This window comes from Mandrillus leucophaeus, unplaced genomic scaffold (genome assembly GCF_000951045.1).
Source record: "Mandrillus leucophaeus isolate KB7577 unplaced genomic scaffold, Mleu.le_1.0 Scaffold355, whole genome shotgun sequence".
NCBI lineage: Eukaryota > Metazoa > Chordata > Mammalia > Primates > Cercopithecidae > Mandrillus > Mandrillus leucophaeus.
Genome location: NW_012103754.1, coordinates 1,506,317 through 1,530,271, shown reverse-complemented (window position 1 = coordinate 1,530,271; position 23,955 = coordinate 1,506,317). Strand labels below are relative to the sequence as shown.

Sequence of the window (23,955 nt, the reverse complement as noted above, 5' to 3'; positions counted from 1 at the left end):
TTGCCTCTGACCAAGGCACTCACTTAATGGCTGACAAAGTGCGGCAGTGGGCTCATGCTCATGGAATTCACTGGTCTTACCATGTTCCCCATCATCCTGAATCAGCTGATTGATAGAATGGTGGAATGGCCTTTTGAAGTCACAATTACAGCACCAACTGGATGACAATACTGTGCAGGGCTGGGGCTGGCCAAGTTCTCCAGAAGGCTGTGTATGCTCTAAATCAGTGTCCAATATATCCTGTTTCTCCCATAGCCAGGATTCACGGGTCGAGGAATCAAGGGGTGGAAGTGGAAGTGGCACCACTCACCATCACCCCTCATGATCCTCTAGCAAAAGTTTTGCTTTCAGTTTCCAGGACATTACATTCTGCTGGCCTAGAGGTCTGATTTCCAGGAGGAGGAATGCTGCCACCAGAAAACACAAGGACAATTGCATTAAACTGGGTTAAGATTGCCACCTGGACACTTTGGGCTCCTCCTACCTTTAAGTCAACAGGCTAAGAAGGGAGTCACAGTGTTGGCTGGGATGATTGACCTGGACTGTCAAGATGAAATCAGTCTACTACTCCACAACGGAGGTAAGAAAGAGTAGGCATGGAATACAGGAGCTCCATTAGGGCATTTCTTAGTATTACCACGCCCTGTGATTCAGATCAATGGGAAACTGCAACAGCCCAATCCAGGCAGGACTACAAATGGGCCAGACCCTTCAGCAATGAAGGCTTTGGTCACTCCACCAGGAAAAAAAAAAAAACACGACCTGCTGAGGTGCTTGCTGAAGGCAAAGGGAATACGGAATGGGCAGGAGAAGAAGTTAGTCATCAATACCAGCTACCACCACGGGACCAGATGCAGAAATGAGGACTGTAATTGTCATGAGTATTTCCTCCTCCTTTTGTTAAAAACATGTTTGTGCATGTATGCACTTGTACTAAGAAAATATCTTCACTGTATTTCCTTTCTCCTTTATCATGTGACATAAGATTTATTGACTTCGTACCAGCATTTAAGTATTGTTAACTTTATATAACAGCATTTGGGTTGGGGATTGGTGCATTTCCAGTCGTACCAAGGATAGTTGTATTATGTTAGGTGTAATTATAATCTCGTTATTGCCTATATTGGAGGATTATTTTTTATCTCAGGAGATGTATATGGATTCAGGTTGACAAGGGGTGGGCTCGTGATGGTTAATACTGAGTGTCAACCTGATTGGATTGAAGGATGCAAATTGTTGATCCTCATTGTATCTGTGTGAGTGTTGCCAAAGGAGATGAACATTTGAGTCAGTGGGCTGGGAAAGGCAGACCCACCCTTAATCTGGGTGAGCACCATTTCATCAGCAGCCAGCACGGCCAGAATATAAAGCAGGCAGAAAAATGTGAAAAGGCTAGATTGGCCCAGCCTCCCAGCTTACGTCTTTCTCCCACACTAGATGCTTCCTGCCCTCGAACATCAGACTTCAGGTTCTTCAGCTTTGAAACTCAGACTGGCTTCCTTGCTCCTCGGCGTGCGGACAGCCTATTGTGGGTCCTTGTGATGGTGTGAGTTAATACTCCTTAATATACTCCCCTTACTATGTACATCTGTCCTATTAGTTCTGTCTCTCTAGAGAACCCTGACGAATACCCAAGTATGGGGGGTAAGAGTCACCAAGAAAACCTGCAGATAATGATGTAAATTGTTCCACACGGGGAAGGAAATCTTTGATGGTCAACAGAGTGAGGCTAACACAAAAATAATGATTAACTGCAATTGCATGGCATGAAATGCGGTATTGCCCAGACATGATTGTTCCATGTGAAAGTAATTATCTTCACAAATATTATTCTGAAAACATTGCTGCTAATAACCATTAATTTTAAGTATGTGAAATTTTCAGAGGCAACTGAAGCAATAGAGGTCTGAATGTGATTTTAAAAGAAGAGAACCAATTACTTGAAGAATTCATCTGTTTTTGCATTGTAAGGACCGAAGTAGTAACCTCGTCTAGAAAAAAGGGTGCTGGAATGAATGAGCTGGTGGTTGCATTTTTCTGGCTCCTTGTCGGCTTCCTCTAGATGGAGCACTGCTCGCTGCTGGAAAACCAATCCCAGGAGGTGGTGCAATTACAGGGGGCCCTGCAGGAGGGTCAGATGAGTGAGAGCAGAAACATTGTGAGGCAGTGCCATTCAAAATGAAAGTGTTGGACAATTGCGAAATATGGAATGACCTTAGTGATTTCCTGGTTGGTCCAACTCCTTGTTTCCCACATGGGGAAGAGAGGGCCTGACAGCCCTTCATGTTTGCAAGGACGTGAAGGCAACGTCACCTTGTGTTCCTGGGGCAGCCCAGGTGCATGCTTCACAGAAGTGGGAACCCGGAGCTGGGGAGGCTGTGGGGCTGCTGTGTGTGTTTTGTGTTAGGCCCAGCACCAGGCTGAGCAGGAGTCAGCTAAGGACCTGCCTATGAGCTCTTCATGCTGAAGATGCCAGCTTGCTACGGCCCTCACTACTGACCTGTGTGTTACCTGACACTAAGCCTGAGCTCCCAGGGCGAGATGCACCTGTGGTTTGGAGAGGGTTCCCCCCGCTCCTTGCATGATCACCCAGATGATGAAGCCAGCATGAGATGAGAGTGAACATGTGGAGGGGCTGCTCTCTTGAGGCCGTTTGGATGTTTTTCCGAGCCGGGCCCACACAGAGGGGCTTTCACGAGTGAAGGAATGGAAACAAGGAAATGGGGGGAGAAGGTGAAGGTGGAGGGAAGGGGGGAAGGGGCCTTCCTGCCGAGCCCACCCTCTGCAGGTGCCTCCTGCCCTGGTGTCACAGCCTGGCAGGTGCACCCTCTGCAGATGAAAGGGACAGGCGTCTCGAGGTCTCACGGCTACTCGAGGCTTCTGGGCATTGCCCCTTTCCCTACAAATAACAAACAGTGACTGTTGTCAGGCACCATGGAGTGGGGTACACCATGAAGGTATTTCATGGTGCCATTCCCTGGAAGGTATTTAAAACGAGTCTTGTGAACATGAATTTGGAAAGCAAAGTAAATTATTATTATGGGTTCCATGGTTCATACACCAGGGGTCACTGGGCAAGTTGACAGTTAGATTGAAATTAAAACATACATGTTCTTCTTGTCGGACATGTGTGGTTTGTGTGTGTGTGTGTGTGTGTGTGAGTGATGGGGAGCAGTGAGGCTTAGCTGGGTGAGGAGCGTGGGAGTTTGTCAATGAGATTGTGTGGACGTTGCAGTTCTGGGAATTGCCCCGTAGCTGAGCTAAGTTTGTCTTTTCATTGTACAAAGCAAGAGATGTTGGAAGTGGCCAAGGATTGTGAATAGGATTAGAAAAAAGGACAGTTGTGAATACACACAGGAGAAAGGAAGCAACAGCATCAGAAGATTAAAACTCTACTCAGGGCTTTGCCACTTATTTTTGTCCATGAGCACATTACACAATTACCAAGACCTCTGTGGGTTAATCTGTAAAGTCAAGTCCTAATGTGCTTTTCCCGGCAAGAATCTATGAGCAGCAGTGGTTTGGAAAAATCTACCCACCATGTCTTTTCTAGGTTCAGGTGGCGACATTAACCTGCCCACCCTCAACAGATCGATGAAGCTGGTTAGCTTTTTATTTGACACTTCTCCATTATTAAAATTGCATTCACGGATGAAATAATGTTCTTTAAATATTTCACAATCACAAATCTCTTAGCGAATAGTGAGTTAATGTAACAGCAAGCATTTGAAGGTTTAGGGAACTATTTTGAGAGTTGTTTTTAAATGCAGGGATCTCAGGGAAGGAAACCCCTGGTAGAGGTCTGTGTGAAATCCCCCATTCTCATGGTTCTAGTGTTCTAACAAGCACACGTATCTGTCATGTCCACTTGCCTCCTAGAGATCTGCGGGCAGTACTAACAAGCATCTTACTTTGTATCTATTGGGGATCAAAAAGGCTGTCTGTCACTCACAGTGAGTGACGTGTATAAAAGCAAATTTGCCATTTGCAGCCCGCGTCGCTGGTTTTCCCTGCCACAGCACCAGTGGTCAGGCCTGGGCACACATCTTCATAGACATTTCATTGGCTCTAATTGGTGGGTGACGTGCAGCCCAGAGGCTCTTCCCTGGGGGCTTGGTGTGCGCCTCCTGATGTGTGACCGGGAGGACACAACAGGGTGGGTCAGGGCCAAGATGAACGGGGAGGAGATATTTTTCTGTTGCGAGGGAGCAAAATGTGCTTATGGAATTCAGCTGATAAAAGTAAAGGGACATCCTGTGAAGTTTACTTAAGGACACGGAGAGATGGATGTCATGCTTTTTAAGTACGATCCACTCAGCGGCAAATGTCGTGTTAGTGTCTAAAGGTCAGTATTTGGAGGGTCAGTATCTATGCCTGAGAGGCCTCAGCCTTTTCTAGCTGTGGAACAGAAATTGTCGAGGGAAGACCAGACCTCTCATGAATAGCCCTGTGTGGAGGTGGCCGGGGTCGGCTCTGTCCCAGGGACTGCCTGGAGCTGGGCTCCCTCCGTGTGCCCAGCACAGCCCCGTGGCTGCTGAACCGAGCCCCGAGTCTGAGCCCCACAGAGCCTCATTCTCACCTGTGCTATCCCTGGCGGGTTGTGGTTTGGACTCAGTGACTGCCACTCTCTGGGTGATGCATTTCATTTGTCAAATTTGGGAGTGTTTTGTCAAAACCTCCAATTACCTCTGAGGTAGAAAAGTATAGAATATGTGCTACGACATACAGTGGAAAATATCGGTGAAAGTGCATGATTTTGGAAGAAACCAGCCTTAACGTGACAGTTACTGTTCCTTCAGTTGTTCTCATGCTGTGGAAATGAGCTGTCTTCAGCCCCAATGGAAGGCATGTGCAGGCTGCAGTCAGGCTGTGGTCCCGTCTGTACCAGCTCTGGGGTCAAGGTGTGCACAGGACCCTGGTGCTGCAGGCTGTCTCCGGGGGTGCCCCACACCTGTGCATACCTGAGGGCTGGGGGTGTCCCACACCTGTGCATACCTGAGGGCTGGGGGTGTCCCACACCTGTGCATACCTGAGGGACGGGGGTGCCCCACACCTGTGGACACCTGAGGGCCGGGGGTGCCCCACACCTGTGCACACCTGAGGGCCGGGGGTGCCCCACACCTGTGCACACCTGAGGGCCGGGGGTGCCCCACACCTGTGCACACCTGAGGGCTGGGGGTGCCCCACACCTGTGTGCAGCAGAGGGCTTTGCCGTTTGTTGTTGCTTTGTTGTTTGCTGCTTGTTTGGCTCAAACTTTTCCTAATGTTTCGTTTTCCGGTTGCTACCTTCTGATAACAAATGTTGAGACCCTTCCACTTGTTTCCACACCCAGCCTCGCTCTTTCTGCAGGAACACCAGACACCAGACCGCAGCTTTCCCCCTAGACTGAAGCGCGATGCCCACGTGTGCCCCTTCCCTGTGACCTCTGCGTGTTTCTTCCGTTCTAGGCATCCTCAGTGCTTTCCTGCTCATATTTAGATTTTTATGACTCGTATTATTCTTTAGGCTGCTCTGAGCGCCTTTGCGTCCTGGATTTGCTGCTCGCCCTTTACCCGTTCGTGCCGCACTTCTCATCGCTTTGTCACTTTCTTGAACCTGGCGATGATGCAGATGAGCACAGCTGCTCACACGCTGCAGGGCACCTGCTCACACGATTTTACCTAATCCTCCTAGTGACTGGAGAAAATGGGTGACCAGCCCTCGTCTATAAGGGGTGTAATTCAGGTTTTCAAGAGCACTAAGCATCAGAACTCAAAATTGAAAATAGATTTACTCAATTCTAAGTCATTTCTACTATAATATACTCAATTTACTAAATTCTCAAACATATCTAGATAACATTTATTCAAATATTAAGTATGTAAACATTTACTGTCCTTCATTTGTTAACCACATAATAGAATTTTGTTTTGTTTTGTTTTACACATCATGTATAATTCTAGCATTATTTATCTGGATTTATAAAGGGCTTATATTAGAGATCATCAATGCACTGACTCCTAATTAGATGGTTACAGGCCAGGCAATCAGTCAATCATGGCATCCACTTTCGAATTGTGTGAAGATGTAGGGTACAGCAATTAACCTTCAGTTCAAATTATGGACAATCTACCACTCTTATTTCAAGTATTATTTGATGGTAACTGATAAAGGATTGGTTAGGGCTCTACCAGAGAAGCAGAGCGAGTAGGAAAGATATTGGATACACATGTGTATACATGTTTGTGCACACGCATGTACGTGTGAGGCTGCATGCTGGAGTGCATATACACGTGTACATGTATGTACTGCATATATGTGTGCATATCCAGGGGCATGTGCAGTATGTGTTTATGTCTGCATGTGTGTGGATGTGTATATTCCGTGTGTGTATGTGTGTGTGCCTGTGTATATTCATGTGTGCACACATATGTGTGTAGTGTGTGTGTGCACATGTATGCATCTGTGTGTGTCTATGTGTAACATTTGTAGTTCAGCACCTCAGTCTGCAAACTCCTGAGAGGATCTGAGCCTTTATCCAGCAGATGGATCTTCTTCCTCAGAGAAATCTCATGTTTTGATCTTAAGGACCCAACTTACATTATTGAGGGTAATTTCATTTAAAGTTAACTGATCATAGATGTTAACCACATCTATAAAATACCTTCACAAGGCCAGGCATGGTGGCTTATTCCTATAATCCCAGCACTTTGGGAGGCCGAAGCAGGCGGATCACCTGAGGCCAGGAGTTCGAGACCATCCTCGCCAACATGGTGAAACCCCGTCTCTACTAAAAATACAAAAATTAGCCAGGTGTGGTGGCAGGCACCTGTAATTCCAGCTACTCAGGAGGCTGAGGTGGGAGAATTGCTTGAACCCGGGAGGCGGAGGTTGCAGTGAGTCGAGATCGCACCACTACACTCCAGCCTGAGCGACAAGAGCTGAACTCCGTCTCAAAAAAAAAAAAAAAAAAAAAATGCCTTCACAACAGCACCTCGACTGGTGTTTGGTTGGATAACTGGGCACTGCCCAGCCAAGTTGACAACAGGAAACTAACAGTTATAGCCAGTAAGAAACCGTGACATCTTGTTACATGACGGTTATTTAAAAATATGTGCAGGAAAAGACCCACATTTTAAAAGATTGCATTTTCGCTGTTTGAATGACACATCAAAAGGATCTGCCTCTGAATTATAAAGAAAATAGTATACAATTAGGAATATCAGTGAAATGTCTAAAAAGTGCATACACAGTCATCTCATGCTCAGGGATGGTGGCTCCACAAAGGGAAAGCCTCACAGAAAAGCTTAAATGTCCAAGTGCATAGAGTGACTTAAATTCTGTGAATTTAATTATTTCCTGGCAATAACTTGTTCGTGTTTTACAAATAATCTCTCTAAAGAGAAGTGGATAATAACTAATTTCACAGAGCAGTAAAATGCAAGTTATTTAAGAAAATAAAACATTATTGATGCTGAAAATGTTAGCTATTTCTCAGTGCGGGTGATTGAAGACTAAATACATTTTCCTAACTTTGAACAAAAATCAAAGTGCATCAGCTTGGGCACAATGCCCATGAGAGCTGGCCTGAGGCTGGCAACTGCTAAAATAGGGACTTTGCTGTGCCAGAGGGCAGATGTGGCTTCTGGGTGGAGGTGTGTATTTAAGATCCAACAAGAGGACTTCCAGGAACCAGCTATGAAATACAAAAGTCTAACAGAAATCTCTTGCAATGATTTTTTAAAAAACGGAATTCTACTTATGTAAGCAAAAACCAGGAAATCTTAAAAGTTGCAGAAAACCTTAGCAGATGCAAAGTGTCTTGAGCCAATGAGGAAGAGGGCAGGGAACCAACAGGGGGCTTGATGGGGGCATAGGGAAAGGGCGTGGGGAGAGGCAGGAGGAGCATGGGGGTGTAGGGGGAGGGCCCAGCCCCACGGAGGCTGACACTGGGGACCACCAGAGACATTGGCTGCAGCTGCCCTCACTTGCGGCTGAGGCGCTGGCACAGGCCTGGAGATGGCGTCTTCCCGTGGGGTCCAGTTGTGCCACCTGTCCTTCCAATTTTAAGGTAAGCGGGACAGGACCCCAGAGCACACGGCTTTCTATCGAAATATGTTTAATAAGATTGAGCTTATGAATGAAAACTTAAAAGTTAACAATTTATAAAGTAGTAAGTTCTACATATATATGAAAAATGATGAGAATGTTGGGTTAAGGAGCAAGTGTGACAGAGACAATGTAGGTCGGATAAAATGAACAGCAAAAGGGCATAAGAAGAGAAAAAGTGAGGGACGGAGCACCTCCAGCATCATGACAGTGACAACTTATCATTGAATTATTCTGGAAGTTTACTGAGATTCTCATCAAATACCACTGCATGTCTAATGGATCAGCAAGCTCCATAAATTAAAATATCATAGCAGTAAGTGTAAATGAGATTAATTCTCCCTATTTAAGGAAAATGGACTCTCCTAATGGCTCTGAAACTCAGAGCCCACCTTCCTTCTACCTCCAACACACACATCCCACACACACCACATACACCACACATATACATGCACACAAACAACACATAGACATGCACACACCACACACACACACACACCACATACACACAACAAAAAAACATACACACCACACACACAAACACACCACACACACACAAAGACACATACCACATACACCACACATATATACACACACAACACATAGACATACACCACACATACCATACATACACACCACACACATAAACACAAATCACACACATAACACACACACTAAACATACACACCTTAGACCCACATATACATACAAACATGCACACATAGACACACCTCATACACACACACAGAGACCACACACACACCACACACATAAACAGCATGCAAATATATATGGACATACCCACACCACACACACATACCCACATGTACACAAACATTCACACCACACGCATATACACATATGCACACCACACAGACATGCCCCACATCACACATGTGTACACACCACACATACATGCCCTGCATCACACATGTACACACACACAGACACAAGCATATTCTGTCTACCAGAGAAATACTTCAACCAGTAAATTCAGAAGGTTAATACAGAAAGGAGAGGCAACAATTTCAGTGCAAGTCCAAATTTCAGGGCTGAGCTCAGAGCCCCTGGGGCCCTGTGTGCAAGAATCTGGATGTCAGCTCCGGCTGTGGTGGGTGACAGACGGCCACCTGCAGGTGCCTCTCCCATTGCTTGGGGGACCTGCTGCTGGGCCAAGCAGGGCTCTGAGAAGGTTTCCCAGTCACCCCCAAGCTTGGGGCTGAGAAAAGAGCTTCGCAGAGGTGCCAGCTTTTGAGATGGGCGGCACAGGCTGAATATCCAGCGTGGGAGGGGGTGCAGGCACACGTGGACTTGGGAGCCCTGGGCTGGAGGTGAGTGTGTAGGGGTGATGGCCACCCAGAGTGGCAGGAGGGCAAGCACTGCTCCTCATGAACCCCAGCGTTCAGAGCTCAGGAAGCAGAGCAGGGCCAACAGAGGGGGCGCCCAGAAGGACAGCCAGGACAGGACACCACAGACAAAGGAACCCCATCGAGGAGCCAACAGCAGGAGACCAAGGGGTAGATGGAGCACAAACAAGTTTTTAAAAGCATTTTGCTGTGGGAAGGAATGGAGAAATGGCACAGGGCTGCCCGTGGATGTTGCACTAAGGAAGGGTTTCATGGTGAAGGTTCCATAGCAGGGACTGCTCTGAAGGGAAGGAAGCCAGATAAAGGAAACATTGTGATGTAGGACAAGGCAAATGCGCGGGACAGAGGCTCAAAGGGAGAGATTCCTGTGGCCCTAGATAGATCGAGGCCAGCTCTTTTGTTGCGGGGGGATGTGGAGACAGAACAGGCCTCGGGCACCGCAAGTCAGCAGAGCAGGAGTACACAGAGATGTTCACTTTTATCTGCACGTTGAACTGAGCTGTGATCAGCAGCTGAACAGGTGGAGGCTTCAGTGAAGAGAAGGAAGGAAACATCCATCATGGGATAGGGAGGGAGAACAGGTCGGGACGTGTCCTGCCCTGCACTAGAGTCCCCTGAGTGAAAAGTCATGAATTTAGAGATTAACCAGCCAGCAGTTACATTTTTCTCCAGCCGCAGAGCAGAAGGAGACCTGGAGTTGAGTCCCTTGTTTCTGAACCAGTGACCATGACAGGTGAGGGCAGAAGGACAAGGGGCCATGGGGTTCAGTTTGAGGAGGAGGCAATGAGGCCCAGGCTAGAGACAGTCATCTGAGACATGGGTGGCTGAGCCCTGCCTTCGTGGCGGTAGGAAATGAACGGGCCTGCAGTGAAAGAGGACCCAAGATGCTCAGAATAAAGATTCCAGCGCAGGTGGCAGCTCTTGGCGAAACAGAGATGTTTTCACGGTGATTGGGAGTGTGGCTGAGGAACGTGGACAGTGAGACCCTTGGGGGCCAATCTGGGCATCTTAAACTCCTTCCCTGGTTATCCACAGAAACGTGAGTCCGTGGGGAACGCAGACAGGAAAAGTCGTTTGCTCCGGGAAGCTGCAGGTCCCTGCGTGGATTCACTCAGCATACCCCATGCGCAGTTTAATCCCACACACTACGATTTGGCAGAAATAGTCAAACTCGGCTTCTTCCTGACTCAACTCCTTCCGCACCTCACCTTCCTTTCCTCACCTTCCTTTCCCCTCCATTTATTTATTATTAGGTGCAGGTGCAGGTGCAGTGAATTCTGACACACACAGCTTTGCAGCATCTAGACTTTTAGTGTCTCAGTCAGATTTAAACAATGGCAAATACATTGTGCACAAAAAGCTGATTTTAGATGCTGTGTTGAAACATACAGGATTGTATGTGAGGTGACTAAAACAGTGAGTGTAATTTGAAGTTTCATCACAGAACTAAGTTCCATCCTTTTGAAATGATAGCCACTAATTTCCTGAGAACTAAAGCATCATTTAAATCTTTAAATTTGTATTTGTGGTTTGTTGTGCCACAGTTAATCCATGTTTTGCCAGTGACTGAACACTGGGTGTTTGTAGTAACACACTGATTTCTCCAAGGGTATTATTTTCTGGTAGATTGCGTTCATAGGGATGCAGAGAGCCTGGTGTTGTGGATGATATGGGCAGACCCCTGCTTACTCATACACTTGTTTACGCAAATAGAATGTGGGAGGCAGGTGGTCTCGGAGGTGATAACCGCTCTTTCTTTACTCCAGCTGAAGCCCACAAAGTTTTCTGTGTTTCAGAGGTAGCTATGAACTTTGAATTCTTGGGAAACAGGAGGCAGAGAGATTTTACTTTTTTATTTCTGTGTCTGGTTCTTTTGTGGTGGTAAAGTAGCTATTTTTGTCATATTGACAGGTGCATCTTCTGAGAAATGCTGGCAATGAAGTTACCATCACCGTTGAGTATCTCAGGGAAGCGCCGGCGTTTCTGAAGCTCCCGTTAGGTAAGTGGGAAGAGGAGAAATTCCAGTGTGCTGGAGAAATTCCTTTTTGGCCACATTATTTATCCAAATGCTACCGCATGGACTGGGATATTTATCATTTCCTGAGCGCACATTCAGAGAGAAGAAAAGTATAGGCAGGCACCGTGGCGTTACGTATTCCCATGACGTATGTTTTAACACATCCACGGGCTTTTTTAAAGGAAGTGTTATCAGACCATGCTTCTCGTCACGTAACTACATGGTTCTTCCTTTGTGCAAACTCACCATGATTGTATTTATCTATATGTTAACATACAACAAAGTTTACATTTGAAATACCTATGTTGACCTGAGAAATTTTCAGTGCAAAAAATGAAAATAATGGTAAATTTATGCTATGAAGTCCCTGACATATTTTGGCACAAAGTATGTAATCCTCTATTATACTTGAATTGTGACCCAATATGAAAGTGATGAACCCCAAATCTAGAAAAATGTTTTAGTGAAGATAGTTGTAACTTTTTCTAATGTCATTCATCTGTTGTGGCTTTATAAAGGTTGGAGTCACCACTGTTCCTTTGATTTAGCAGAGGGCGTCGCTGCCCTCTCTTTGTGGGTAATCAGGAAAGGCCTTAAAGGCAACGCCCAGGCTCTCCTGAAGTCAACATCTGCTGGTGGCTCAAACCCCATGGCATCTGACATGGAACGAGGACCTCCCACCAAGCTGACAATCGGGTTCCTTCTCATGGGGGCTGGTGGCCTGTCCTTCCTGCCACTGTCTCATGGGAAGGAACGGCGTCCCTCCCTGGGGGTTCATATTGGCTGTTTTACTTTCTCTCTCTCTTCCATTGATGTCCCCTTTGTCAATGCCTTCCTTTCTCTCCTGCCCCGAGTGGCCCGGCTGCAGCTCTCAGGCACATGAGTTGTTGAGTTCTGATCATGCATTGGGTTTTTCACTGATAAAGGAGAGGGGCAGGGAAGTGCTGGGAGGAGAAGGGCAGGTCCTCGGTGAGGGCTCCACCCCCAGGCCTGTGCCCATGGACCTAAGTGAGGACAGGCACTCCTGTTCTTGCACCCAAATGTTGCATTTTCCAATACCACCCTGGCCCACCACGCCCCCATCCTGTGCCTAAAACAACCCCAAGACTCTAGTGGGCAGAGACACAAGTGGCTGGACGTCCAGAAGAACAGAGGAGTCGAAGAGCATGCTGACAGGCACCAGCAGACACTGGCAGGCTATCGGCTGGCAGAATGATGTGGAGTTTGGCTGGGGTGGTTGGAAGAGACTCCAGGAGAAAACCACCTTGCCACTCCATGCCCCTTCTGGCTCTCCATCCATTTTCTGAGAGCTACCACCACTCCATAAAACCTTGTGCCAACCCTCCAAGCCCACGTGGGATCCGATTCTTCAGGTACGTTAAGGCAAGAACCCCGGGATACAGAAAGCCCTCTGCCCTCATGATAAGGCAGAGGGTCTAATTGAGCTTACTAACGCAAGCCGCCTCCAGATGGCAGAACTAAAGCCTACAAGCCATCTACAGACGGCAGAAGTGAAGCCTACAAGCCACCTACAGACGGCCGAAGTAAAGCCTGGAAGCCGCCTCCAGACGGCAGAACTAAAGCCTACAAGCCGCCTAACAGCAGAACTAAAGCCTGGAAGCCGCCTGCAGACGGCAGAACTGAAGCCTACAAGCCATCTACAGACGGCAGAAGTAAAGCCTGGAAGCCACCTGCAGACGGCCGAAGTAAAGCCTGGAAGCCGCCTCCAGACGGCAGAACTAAAGCCTACAAGCCGCCTACCAACAGCAGAACTAAAGCCTGGAAGCCGCCTGCAGACGGCAGAACTGAAGCCTACAAGGCGCCTCCAGATGGCAGAAGTGAAGCCTACAAGCCACCTACAGACGGCAGAAGTAAATCCTGGAAGCCGCCTGCAGACGGCAGAACTGAAAGAACACCCTGGAACACACACTCCCAGTGGGGCTTCAGGAGCTGGAAACATCCACCCCTACATGCTGCCCTGGGGTCCGAGCCCCAAAGCCTGCCCATCTCTATGGCACCCCCGCCACAGGTGTGAGCAGCAGGGCACCGAAGAAGTGAGCACTCTGCCATCACAAGCCCTGCAAGGGGGACACGTGAACTTTTCCTGTGTCAGCATTTGATCAAAAGTATCATTAGACTCATAGTGTGACTTCTGCTTTCATCTTCCTCAGCAACCAGGAACAAATCAATTTCAGCAACTCCATGTTTCCCATCGATCACAGCAGGATAACTGTGCTATTCACAATCTTAGGAAAATCGATCTTGCTGCCGTTGTACTAAACATGGATCAGTAAGATTCACTGCATGCCCTGCCATCCACAGAGACCACTCCCTCTGCTAGATGGAACCACGGGAGCGTGGATGAGGACCTGGAGGGTTCTTGAGGAAAAGAGTAAGGGGTGCTGAGAGGCTGTGCGTGAGAAAGGCGAATATTCCCAGGGCGGTAGAGGCAGAACATGTTAGCAATCGGACAAAAGTTCGAGGGAGTGAAATGTCACACGCGGCACAGTGGTGCACCCCCTGGGGTTTTGAGAAACTTTGCTGTGAGTCAGGAAGGGGGTGGACGTGATGAGAGCTGCACAGAAGTTCTTGGAGCCAGCAGGAGACGCAGGTGTCAGACACATCACGAGGCCCAGCAGTGAGCGCAGATGGGGGAGGAGGACTCACTTGCGAGGGGGCAGCCTGAGTGTCTGAGGATTCTGCAGCAGCTGTGACCATACAGGCTCACCAAGGAAGAAACTAAGACATTTCATAGATTTTTGCCAGAAAGAAAAAAAAAGAAGATAGTGACTTGGACAGGCGGAGGTGGCACAGATAAAGGAGACAGATGGAAAGCAGGGAGTGCTTTCTGGTGTTGCAAAGTGGGAGTGGGAGCCGGAGGACACTCACTCTGGGGCCGTTCCTGACTTCTCTCTTGGGCAAGGTGACTTCACAGGCAGAGTGAGATGGGTGCTGCGTCTGAGCCAGCTTCCCCGGCTGCCGTTGAAGCAGCAGAATTTAAGCAACAGCAGCAGATCACAGAGGAAGTGCCCCAGGCAGAGGTTTCCACCGAGCACTCCTGCCTAGAGATAGCACGGAGCCTGTGTTTCACTCTGAGGATGGGCAGCTCTTGCAATTCTGGTGCCTGAGCCCGCGGGGCAGAGGCTGTCTCTGTCGAGATTCACATCCTGACTTCTGTCCGTGGGCTCCGCTGAAACCCGCAGGCTCCGGGGTCAGTTGCCGGTGACCTAGTGACTTCTATGGGCGTTGCTGCCCGCGCCCTGAGCAGGGCTGTGCTGACTCTAACTGCTCTGCCTGAACGGGCCCAGCTGCACCGACCACCCCACAGGTCACCGGGCACATGCAGGAAAGGGCAGCCTGGGGCACAGATCACGGAGGCCAGGGGTGCTGCGTCCCCGTTAATTCAGTAAGTGTCTATTCTCCTTTTTATTTCATTCTTTACAATAAAAAATGTTAACATCTTAGTATCCATAACAATTTAAGCACGGCAGCCGTAATCTCTCCATAAATTCAGGTGAAACGTCCTCTGCTGAATTCACACCGTGAAGGTAAAATTGCGGTGCCCGAGCAGGCTTCACTTTCTCACTGCAGAGCAGCCCCAGTGAGTGGGGAAAGGGAGTACCAAGCAGATCTGTGCAGAAAATGTCCAGCTTCCACATTGTAAAACGTTTATCAAAGAGAAAATAAATAGCCGTTTGAGACTGAGTCAAAGTAGGCTTTTATTTTTCGCAAGTCAGGCTCTTGGTGTTTTTATAAAGATACAATTCATACAACACAAAATTCACCGTTTTAAAGTAACACGTCAGCAATTTTAAGTATTTCACTACGTTGTAGAGGCCTTGCTACTATGTAATTCCAAAACATTTCCATCATCCCAAAAATAAACCCTGTCCCAATTAGCAGTCAGTCCCGATTCTCCCCACCCCAGCCCGCGGCAGCCGGGCATCTCCTTCCTGTCTCTGTGGATGTGCCTGCTCTGGACGTTTTCTGTGAATGGAATCCCGCTCTGGGGAGCCTTTGTGTCTGGCGTCCTCCCTCAGTGGAGTTTCGGAGTCAGCCCCCAGTGTCCCGGCATCAGTGCTGCCTTCTTCCAGCTGAACAGCATCTCTCACAGGGAATTTATCTGTGTTTATGGACCCACGTGCATACCCTTTCATCAGCTGGTGGGCGTTTGTCTTGCTTCTGTTTGGGGGATATTGTGAATTATAGCGCCATGAGCATCTGTGAATGCGTTTTTCTTCGGAGATGCTTTCCTTCTCACCGAGTGGATGCCGCGGACTGGAATTGCTGGGTCCTCTGGTGATTCTAGGCTCAGCTTTTTGAGTGGCTGCCAAAGTATTTTCCACAGCAGCCACACCATTTTACATTCCAACCAGCATTGCTCGAGGGCAACCGAAGCAGTTTTGATAGGTTGGGGTTAGTTTTTTCTAAGATTAGGTGCTTTAATAAACATTGATCATATACTATATGTTTTCTAATATGATTATTTATTTTTGACACCAACTAAGTCCATTTTTATTGAGAATTCCTGATATTGGGTTTTTAAAAAATAATGGACTTTTATTTGTGATAGAAGAAAGATATAACTATTCACATTTCTGTTCTGGGATATGGATGACAAGATACCCATTCATCAGAAATAAATTTATAGAGATTTAGAGTGTAAGTGTGACTGTCAAATGTGAATTTATTGACTATTTACCTGTTTGCTCATTCAGTCAATGGCAGCTTGGATCTGCTGCCATTAGCCATGTGTCTCCTTGGTCTACAGCATGGACTTTGGGATTTTAGAAGATTGCAGTCATTAAAAATATTTTGATTTTCCTCTCAAATTACTGATACGGTGATTATGGATATAAAATAACAGGCATTGGGAAAGAGTTTCAAATAAATAACAGTGAAATGTGCTTCTGAACGCTAAAGGGCAGATTCAGGCGCTGTCTCAGCAACGACCCCGTGAAACGCCCTGGGTGCTGTGTGGAGCAGAAGGCTGGTCCACAGCAGAGTCTTCACCAGACAGTGAACAGTGGCCAGTGAAAAAGGAAAGTTCCTCATCTAGTAAAATTGACAACTACCCTTTAAACAAAGTTAAGCAGCTCTTATTTCCCCCAGAGTTCTCCAAGTTTCTCAGTATCTTAATTTTCATGAAAGAATATGGTATGAAGTATTTTCTGAAAACATGAGTCTTTGTAGATATCATACAGCTGGACAAAGGGTAACAGCGAGCCATGTTAACTCGCTGAACGTTGCACGTCACATTTGCAGAGGCAGATTGGAGGTTAGAGGGTCTTGAGCCTCCGAGCTGTATCGCGTTCCTGTCTGCACCAAGCGAGGCTGGTGGTCACATTATGACTTTCCATATGTGATGCTGATTGATCTTCACTTTAATCCCAGGAAACAGACGGCACAACAGGGCATCCCAAATACAAATGCACAGAGCTGTGTCCACCAGGCTTTCTTCAGCTTCACAGGGGTCTTTCCTGCAAGAGGCCAGTGTGCCAGTTCAAGCCTCCATTCTGCAACAGCACCACATGGTTGTGATGACTGATGGCTGGCTGGTGACAGGTCCTCCTGCTAGTGCTGTTCTCAGTGCCTCTTTCCTCTTTCCAGGCACTCAGGTGATCTAACAACAGGGCCTGGTCTCCACTCATGGATGCATCAAACGCTCCTTTCTCAGTGTTGGGAGGCCTCTGTTCCACCTGGCTGGGAATCTAGCACGGTCAGGCTACTGTGTTCACGGATCTGTCTTTACGTGGCAATACCACAGAAATGCTGGGTGAAACACTAAGCCACATGGGAGCAGCCCACTCTTATAGTCCAGCCTGAAGATATTGGTGGGAAGGGACAATAAAGGAACAAATACAGCCTTTCTCCCTGAGCTGTTCCCAGGACCTTGGAAATGGCATGAAAGCGCTCTGCGTCCCCTGGGTGATCCATGCAACGTGAAGGTCTATGAACTGGCTTGCTTCTGTTTCGCAGATGTAAACTCTGGTTGCACGAGCCTGTATTTCCAGGGAAATTATGTTATGAGCACCTGTTTTACCTGTAATGTGCTAAGTGCTTTGAGTGTGAGCTTTTCAATATTGTCTCTGGAAAAAAAAAAAAAAAACCTTTTGAGTGGCCTGGTACGATCATCTCCTTTCAAAAGAGAACACCAAGATCACAGAAGGCGCCTTGTGCTGACCACTCCAGGGGGGCATGTTGACAGGGAGGGCCTGGGCTGCCAGGGGAACACCTTCCCGATGCTGTCCCTCCACCCTGGGGAGCCCTCACAGGAGCTGGCAGTGGTCCCTCCCTTCAATCTGAGGTCAGATCTTGGTGAGGAAACTGTATCACGGCAGGAAGGTGAGAGGCCATTGGGGATGACCCAGCTCATAACTGGGCATCAGCTTCTCTGAGGGTGACCAGGCATTTTGGTGCTGGTGACTTCCCATGCAGAGGTAGAACTGAAGTCACTCCATGGTCACAGTGTGCTTTGTCGAGGCACCAATTGGAAGGAACTTCTCTTGTTTTGCTGCAGGGTCCCCAGGGCCATCCAGCGACCACAGCAGTGGGGCCTCCTCTCCCCTCTTTGACAGCGGTTTGCATCTGAACGGAAACTCCAGTAACACAGTAAGCATATAGATTCTCATTAAATTTTATTTTAACAGAAGTATCAGTAGCCCAGAGATAATCTCTAGACAGAATTAAAAAGATGCTGTACTGCCCAGTGAAGATAATTGTGATGGTTTGAGAGGAAATACTTAGAACACAGATTCAAGGTGCTGTTCTGTTGACATTTACTCCCACGTGGGACACCTCATGATTGCATTATAGGATATTTTAAGCTCATAATTCACAGCATCTCAGTGAGCAGGCAAGAATACTTTGAGTCCTGCCTCTGATTTACATATCACTGTGACTGTAGGAAGGATTCAGGTTATTTTTAGGAAACTTCTGTGAGACTCCCATTAATTTCTTAACAGAAAATACCTAAGGAGGTATGAACACTGTATAATGCAGTGAGTTTTAATCACATTCCAAATATCCACCCTCCCAAGGAAACCAGACTCGAGCAAAAGGAGAACCTGCAGCTCCCCGGGGCATGGGACTCCCACCCTCCTCCCTCAGAAGCCTGGGCTGTCAGAGAACCTGCAGCTCCCTGAGGCACAGGGCTCATGCCCTCCTCCCTCAGAAGCCTGAACTCTGACTCCCACAGGGTGACCTGTGAGCTGCACCCCATGGGGAATTCATCATCCACAGAGGCATTAGTGCACGAGAAATGTAGAATCCTGTAAGCAGTTTGAAAAAATGTTTTATTGTAAATCATTCCAGTCACATCACCAAAATGACCAGATACTTCATACACAGGGAGAACAGAGAGAAAAATATTCATGTTTGTACAATCTGTGTTTAAGATGTCTGACTACTCCATTTCTAACCAATTAATTGAGCTTTTGATAATTAAAAATTGCATTTAGACTCTGTGTCAGTTATGAAGCAAAATAAAACAAATGCCCATGAAATTGTAGTTCTCATCAATAATTAGAGTATTGTCCCTAGCTTTTCATCTGTGTACTCTTCCATACTCCATTTTCTGGCCTGCCCAGAGATATAAGGCATCCTGAATTTTGTGTTTATCATTCTCTTGATTAAAAAATGTTTTATCTGTAAATATATAATTTCATTTTATTGCAAGGCTTATAAAATATTATTCTGCCATAGTCTTCTGAGATTTGCATGTTTACTTACTGTTTGTTTCTATGAGGTTTTTTGCTGTATGATATTTCACTACAGTTTATTTATCCATTGTCAGTTGCCCATGGACACTTGGCTTTTGTTTTATGTTTGTTTTCCTAGTTTATCATCATTAAAACCAGCACAGCCATAAAGATACTTATAAATGTCTCTTGGCTATTCTATAAGGTAGAATTTCTGAGTGCTAGATTATGCTAGGATGTTCTATTTTCAAAATAACAGCAAGTTTTCTACAAAAGTGGCTGTGCAGTTTATATTCCTGCAGCTCTAGGGAATTCCAGTTGAGCCACAGCCTCTCCAGTGCTAGGTAATTTTTGACTTAATATTCAAAGTACAGTAGCTGTAAAATTGTTCTCTCTCTGGGACTCTATTTCATTTCCGTCATTACTAATGAGTTTTATTTACTTTTCCTATTTGTATTTTCCTTTGGCTTTTCCTCTTCTGTGAAATGCTATTCATCTCTTTGGCACATTTACCATTAAGGTGATCTTTTTTCTTACAAATCCGTTGAAATGTTTAATATATACTTGGTAATAATATTTTGGTGGTAATGGGTTAAAAATCTCTTCCTACAGCCGATAACTTGTCTTTTTCATTTTGTTTGTGGTATCTTTTGTGGTTTTGTGGTTTTAGGATCTTGTTTAAGAAATCTTTCTTATCCTAAGTTCATAAAGATATTTCCTTATATTTTCCTCTAAATATTGTTAATGTTTGCTTTTCACATTAGGTCTCTAAATTCCATGAGATCTATTTTTGTGAAACCTGTGCAAGGTAGAGTTCCAGGTGCGTTTCTGTGGATAACCAGTTGTCTCAACACTGTTTCTGGGTGATCTGCAATGCCACGGCTCACATGTAACCAGCGCCGTGAGCACAGGCGTGTGCTGCTGAGACCTCTGTTGTATTCTGATGGTCAATATCAACGGCAATATCACACTATGTAATTACTAGGTATTTATAATCAGTGTGTGTCATCTGTAGGCCTTGCCCTCTTGCCACCTCCTAACTCACTTTATTTTTTCCGTCTTCTCTCTTTCTTTGTTTTTTCTTGTGAATTTCAATAGCTCTTGATCCAATTCTACAAAAAAACAGTGTTGGGATTTTGACTGTAATCACCAGATTTACTGGGAAGAATCAAACCTTTCTGACTCACCTTTCCTGCTTATGGAAAGCATATTTATTTGTGCTATCTTTGAATTAATTAATACTGCTTCATTTCTTTCCATATTCTTTAATATTTTCCTACAGAGTCTTTTTAAAATTAATTTTACAAGAGGATTATACAATTCCATTTGTCTGCAACACCCCGTCCCCCAAGCCAGCACCATCCAGCAGGGGGAAACTGTCCTCCTACCCTTTCTGTGCAGTGTCCTCAGCGTTTCTCTCCCACTGTGTGGCTGTAACTTTTTGAGTGGACTCTAAACTCTTCCTGGAAGGAGACACAGAGCATGAGGTATGATTCGGTGTCATTCCAGGAAAGGTCAGACAGTGTGTGGCTCTGGTAAGCGCAATGGAAAAGTAACATGAGAGCAACATTGAAGGAAGGCTGCCTGGTTTGCCTGGTTCTCCCAGTTCTCCCAGTTCTCCCGACTCTCCTGGTTCTTCAGGCTTTGGTGGATATGATCCTCCTGTCAACGAGTAATTGAGGAATTATGGAAGGGACATGGGTAAAGTGACCAGCCTAATGCTTAGAATATGTCATCTTCAGACATCCTCCTCCTCCTTATCAGCAAGAGAAAGAGAAAAGTGCTGAACTTAAAAGTCTTTGTAGTTATTCATATGGTTAGCTCAGCTCCAGAATAAAGCATCGTCAGGTTATTTAAATTCATTACAGAGAATGTGAATTGCAGAGTTTTAAAATAGTTTTATTTTTTTATTTATTTTTATTTTTTTTTTTTTTTTTTTTGAGACGGAGTCTTGCTCTGTCGCCCAGGCTGGAGTGCAGTGGCCGGATCTCAGCTCACTGCAAGCTCCGCCTCCCGGGTTCACGCCATTCTCCAGCCTCAGCCTCCCGAGTAGCTGGGACTACAGTAAAATAGTTTTAATATGTTCTTTTTAGAAGGCTATCAAGACTCGATACTGAGACCTATCTGAGGGTGAAGGGTGGGAGGAGGAAGAGGATCAGAAAAAATAACTATTTGGTATTAGGATTAATACCTGGGTAAAGAAATAACCTGTGTAACAAGTGCCCATGACACAAATTTACCTATATAACAAACCTGTACATGCACCCCTGAACCTAAAATAAAGTTTTTTTTAAAAGAAAAACTTAAAAATTGGCAAATGGAATCTAATTAAACTAAAGAGCTTCTGCACAGCAAAAGCAACTATCATCAGATTGAACAGGCAAGTTACAAAGTGGGAGAAAATTTTTGCAATCTATCTGTCTGACAAAGGTCTAATATCCAGAATCTACAAGGGACTTAAACAAATTTACAAGAAAAAAAAGACATTAAATGTAGGCAAAGGACATGAACAGATACATCGCAAAAGAAGACATTCATGTGGCCAACAAACAGAGGAAAAAAGGCTCATCATTACTTATCCTCAGAGAAATGCAAAGCAAAACCACAATGAGATACCATCTCAGGCCAGTCAGGATGGTGATCATTAAAAAGTCAGATGACGTCGAGGTTGCAGAGAAATAGGAACATTTTTTCACTGTTGGTGGGAATGTAAATTCATTCAACCATTGTGGAAGATGGTGTGGTGATTCCTCAAAGGTCTAGAACCAGAAATACCATTTGACTCAGCAGTCCCATTACTGGGTATATACCGAAAGGAATGTAAATTATTCTGTTGCAACAATACATGCATGTGTATGTTAATTGCAGAACTAATCACAATTGTAAACACATGGAATCAACCCAAATGCCCATCAATGATAGACTGGATAAAGAAAATGTCATAGAGATACACCATGGAATACTATGCAGCCATAAAGAAGAACAAGAATATGTCCTTTGCAGGGACATGGATGGAGCTGAAGCCATTATCCTCATCAGAATAAGGCAGGAACCAAAAAGCAAACACCACATGTCCTCACTTATAAGTGGGAACTGAACTATGAGAACACATGGACACAGGGAGGGGAACAACACACACTGGGGCCTGGCAAGAGGTGGGGGCCCACGGCGGGAGGGAGAGCATCAGGAGAAAGTAGCTAATGGATGATGGGCTTAATACCTAGGAGATGGGTTGATAGGTGCAGCAAACCATCATAGCACACGTTTACCAATGTAACAAACGTGCACATCCTGCACATGTACCCTGGAACTTAAAAATTAAAAAAAAAAAAAACTTTAGAAGGAGCCAGAAGTTAAAAAGAAAATAATAGTAAAATTGACAACTTCTTTCTCAACAAAAACAAGAGAAGCTAGAGAACATGAAATGACAGCTTTAAAGTATGAAAAAGAAATTAATTCCTGTTTAAAATTCTATACCCAGCAAACATGCTTCAAAAGTGAAGAAACAAATACAATATTTTCTGACAAAAAAGAGATAATTGTTTCCAGTAGATCAGCACTTTCATTTTATTGTATTTTTTTTGAAAAGGAAACTAAGCATACCCACATAGCCCTTCAAGTTGACATGCACTTCCTGATGTGATAAAAGTTTATTGGCACACTGCTGAATGAAAACAACATTTAAATAATTTCATTTATGTAAATTTGTCACAAAAGCTTAGCAGTGATTGCATGTGTTGTTAAATATGAGATAATTTTTATATTAACCATACTACTATATTGTTGGAATTTGGGACGATAAACACTTATTTTTTTGTTGTTCATTAAAATATTTAATTATATGATAAACACTCCTGGTATAATATCAAGGAAAAAAACATAGATGAAAATGTTTTAAAAGTCTCAAAATCCTGTGAGAATTTTAGGGACATTCTAATTGGTTTTCTGGATGGTACTTTAATAATCTGAAAGCCAATTTTCTGTGTAGTTAGTTGACCATTGGGCCCTCTCTTGTGGAGATGATTTAAAGCATTGTGATTATTCTTCGCACTCAAGAGTATGTTTTATAGTACATAGCAAAGTGGTAATACTAGCATTGATAGTGTCTATGGACTGGAGAATAAAACAGACGGCACAATTTCTTTCTTGAAAGAGGTGAGTTGGAAACTTTCTAGACTCAAAGGATTTAAGCTGCTTTGATGGCTGCATTTTCAGACTTACCAGCTTCACTTTCATCCTCCCAGGAACAGGCCTGATGGAGCAAAAAGCAAAGTTTGTCATGTTCAGAGAAACCTTGTAATCACAAGAAACCTGGAGGAATGGTTTCCATCTTTACAATTGGAAACCTCTGACCCCTGCTGCATTAGCAGCCTCTTCCTCTGGAGGCGGGATGGGTGATGTGTCACGTTCCCTCTCTGTCCTGACAGCCGAAGTAATTCCCTGAGCTACCTTATATATTTGGCAATTTTTCCATGTTATTATTTGAAGCTAAATTACTAACTACCTGCTTTCCCAGAAGTCACATTTCTCATTTCTTTCTCTTCTGCCTCCTAAAAGTTGAAGCTTGCAGAGAGCCTTTGCTTCTAGTTGCCACATATCCTCTCCTGGCACCTGAGTATGGCTCACATAGTTTAAGATTCTAAGTTCCTGATTTATACTATGCCATTTTTGTCTCAAGAATCCTTACTAAACATTTATAATGAAAGAAAACTCCCACTCACATTAATGTCATGCGTTTAGGTTTGAAAGTACAGAATCCATTGCTCTCCCACCCATTGCTGA

The 23,955-nt window shown here is 45.3% G+C and overlaps 1 protein-coding gene across 1 annotated transcript in view; it reads left to right on the top strand.

Moving 5' to 3' along the window:
* Window positions 1–23,955, top strand: part of SNTG2 (syntrophin, gamma 2) — a 269,966-nt gene that overhangs the window by 64,150 nt on the left and 181,861 nt on the right. The window contains exons 7-8 of the mRNA XM_011989536.1: window positions 11,368–11,455; window positions 17,994–18,085. Of these exons, the coding sequence (XP_011844926.1) occupies window positions 11,368–11,455; window positions 17,994–18,085 (180 nt within the window). The remainder of the gene's footprint in view (window positions 1–11,367; window positions 11,456–17,993; window positions 18,086–23,955) is intronic.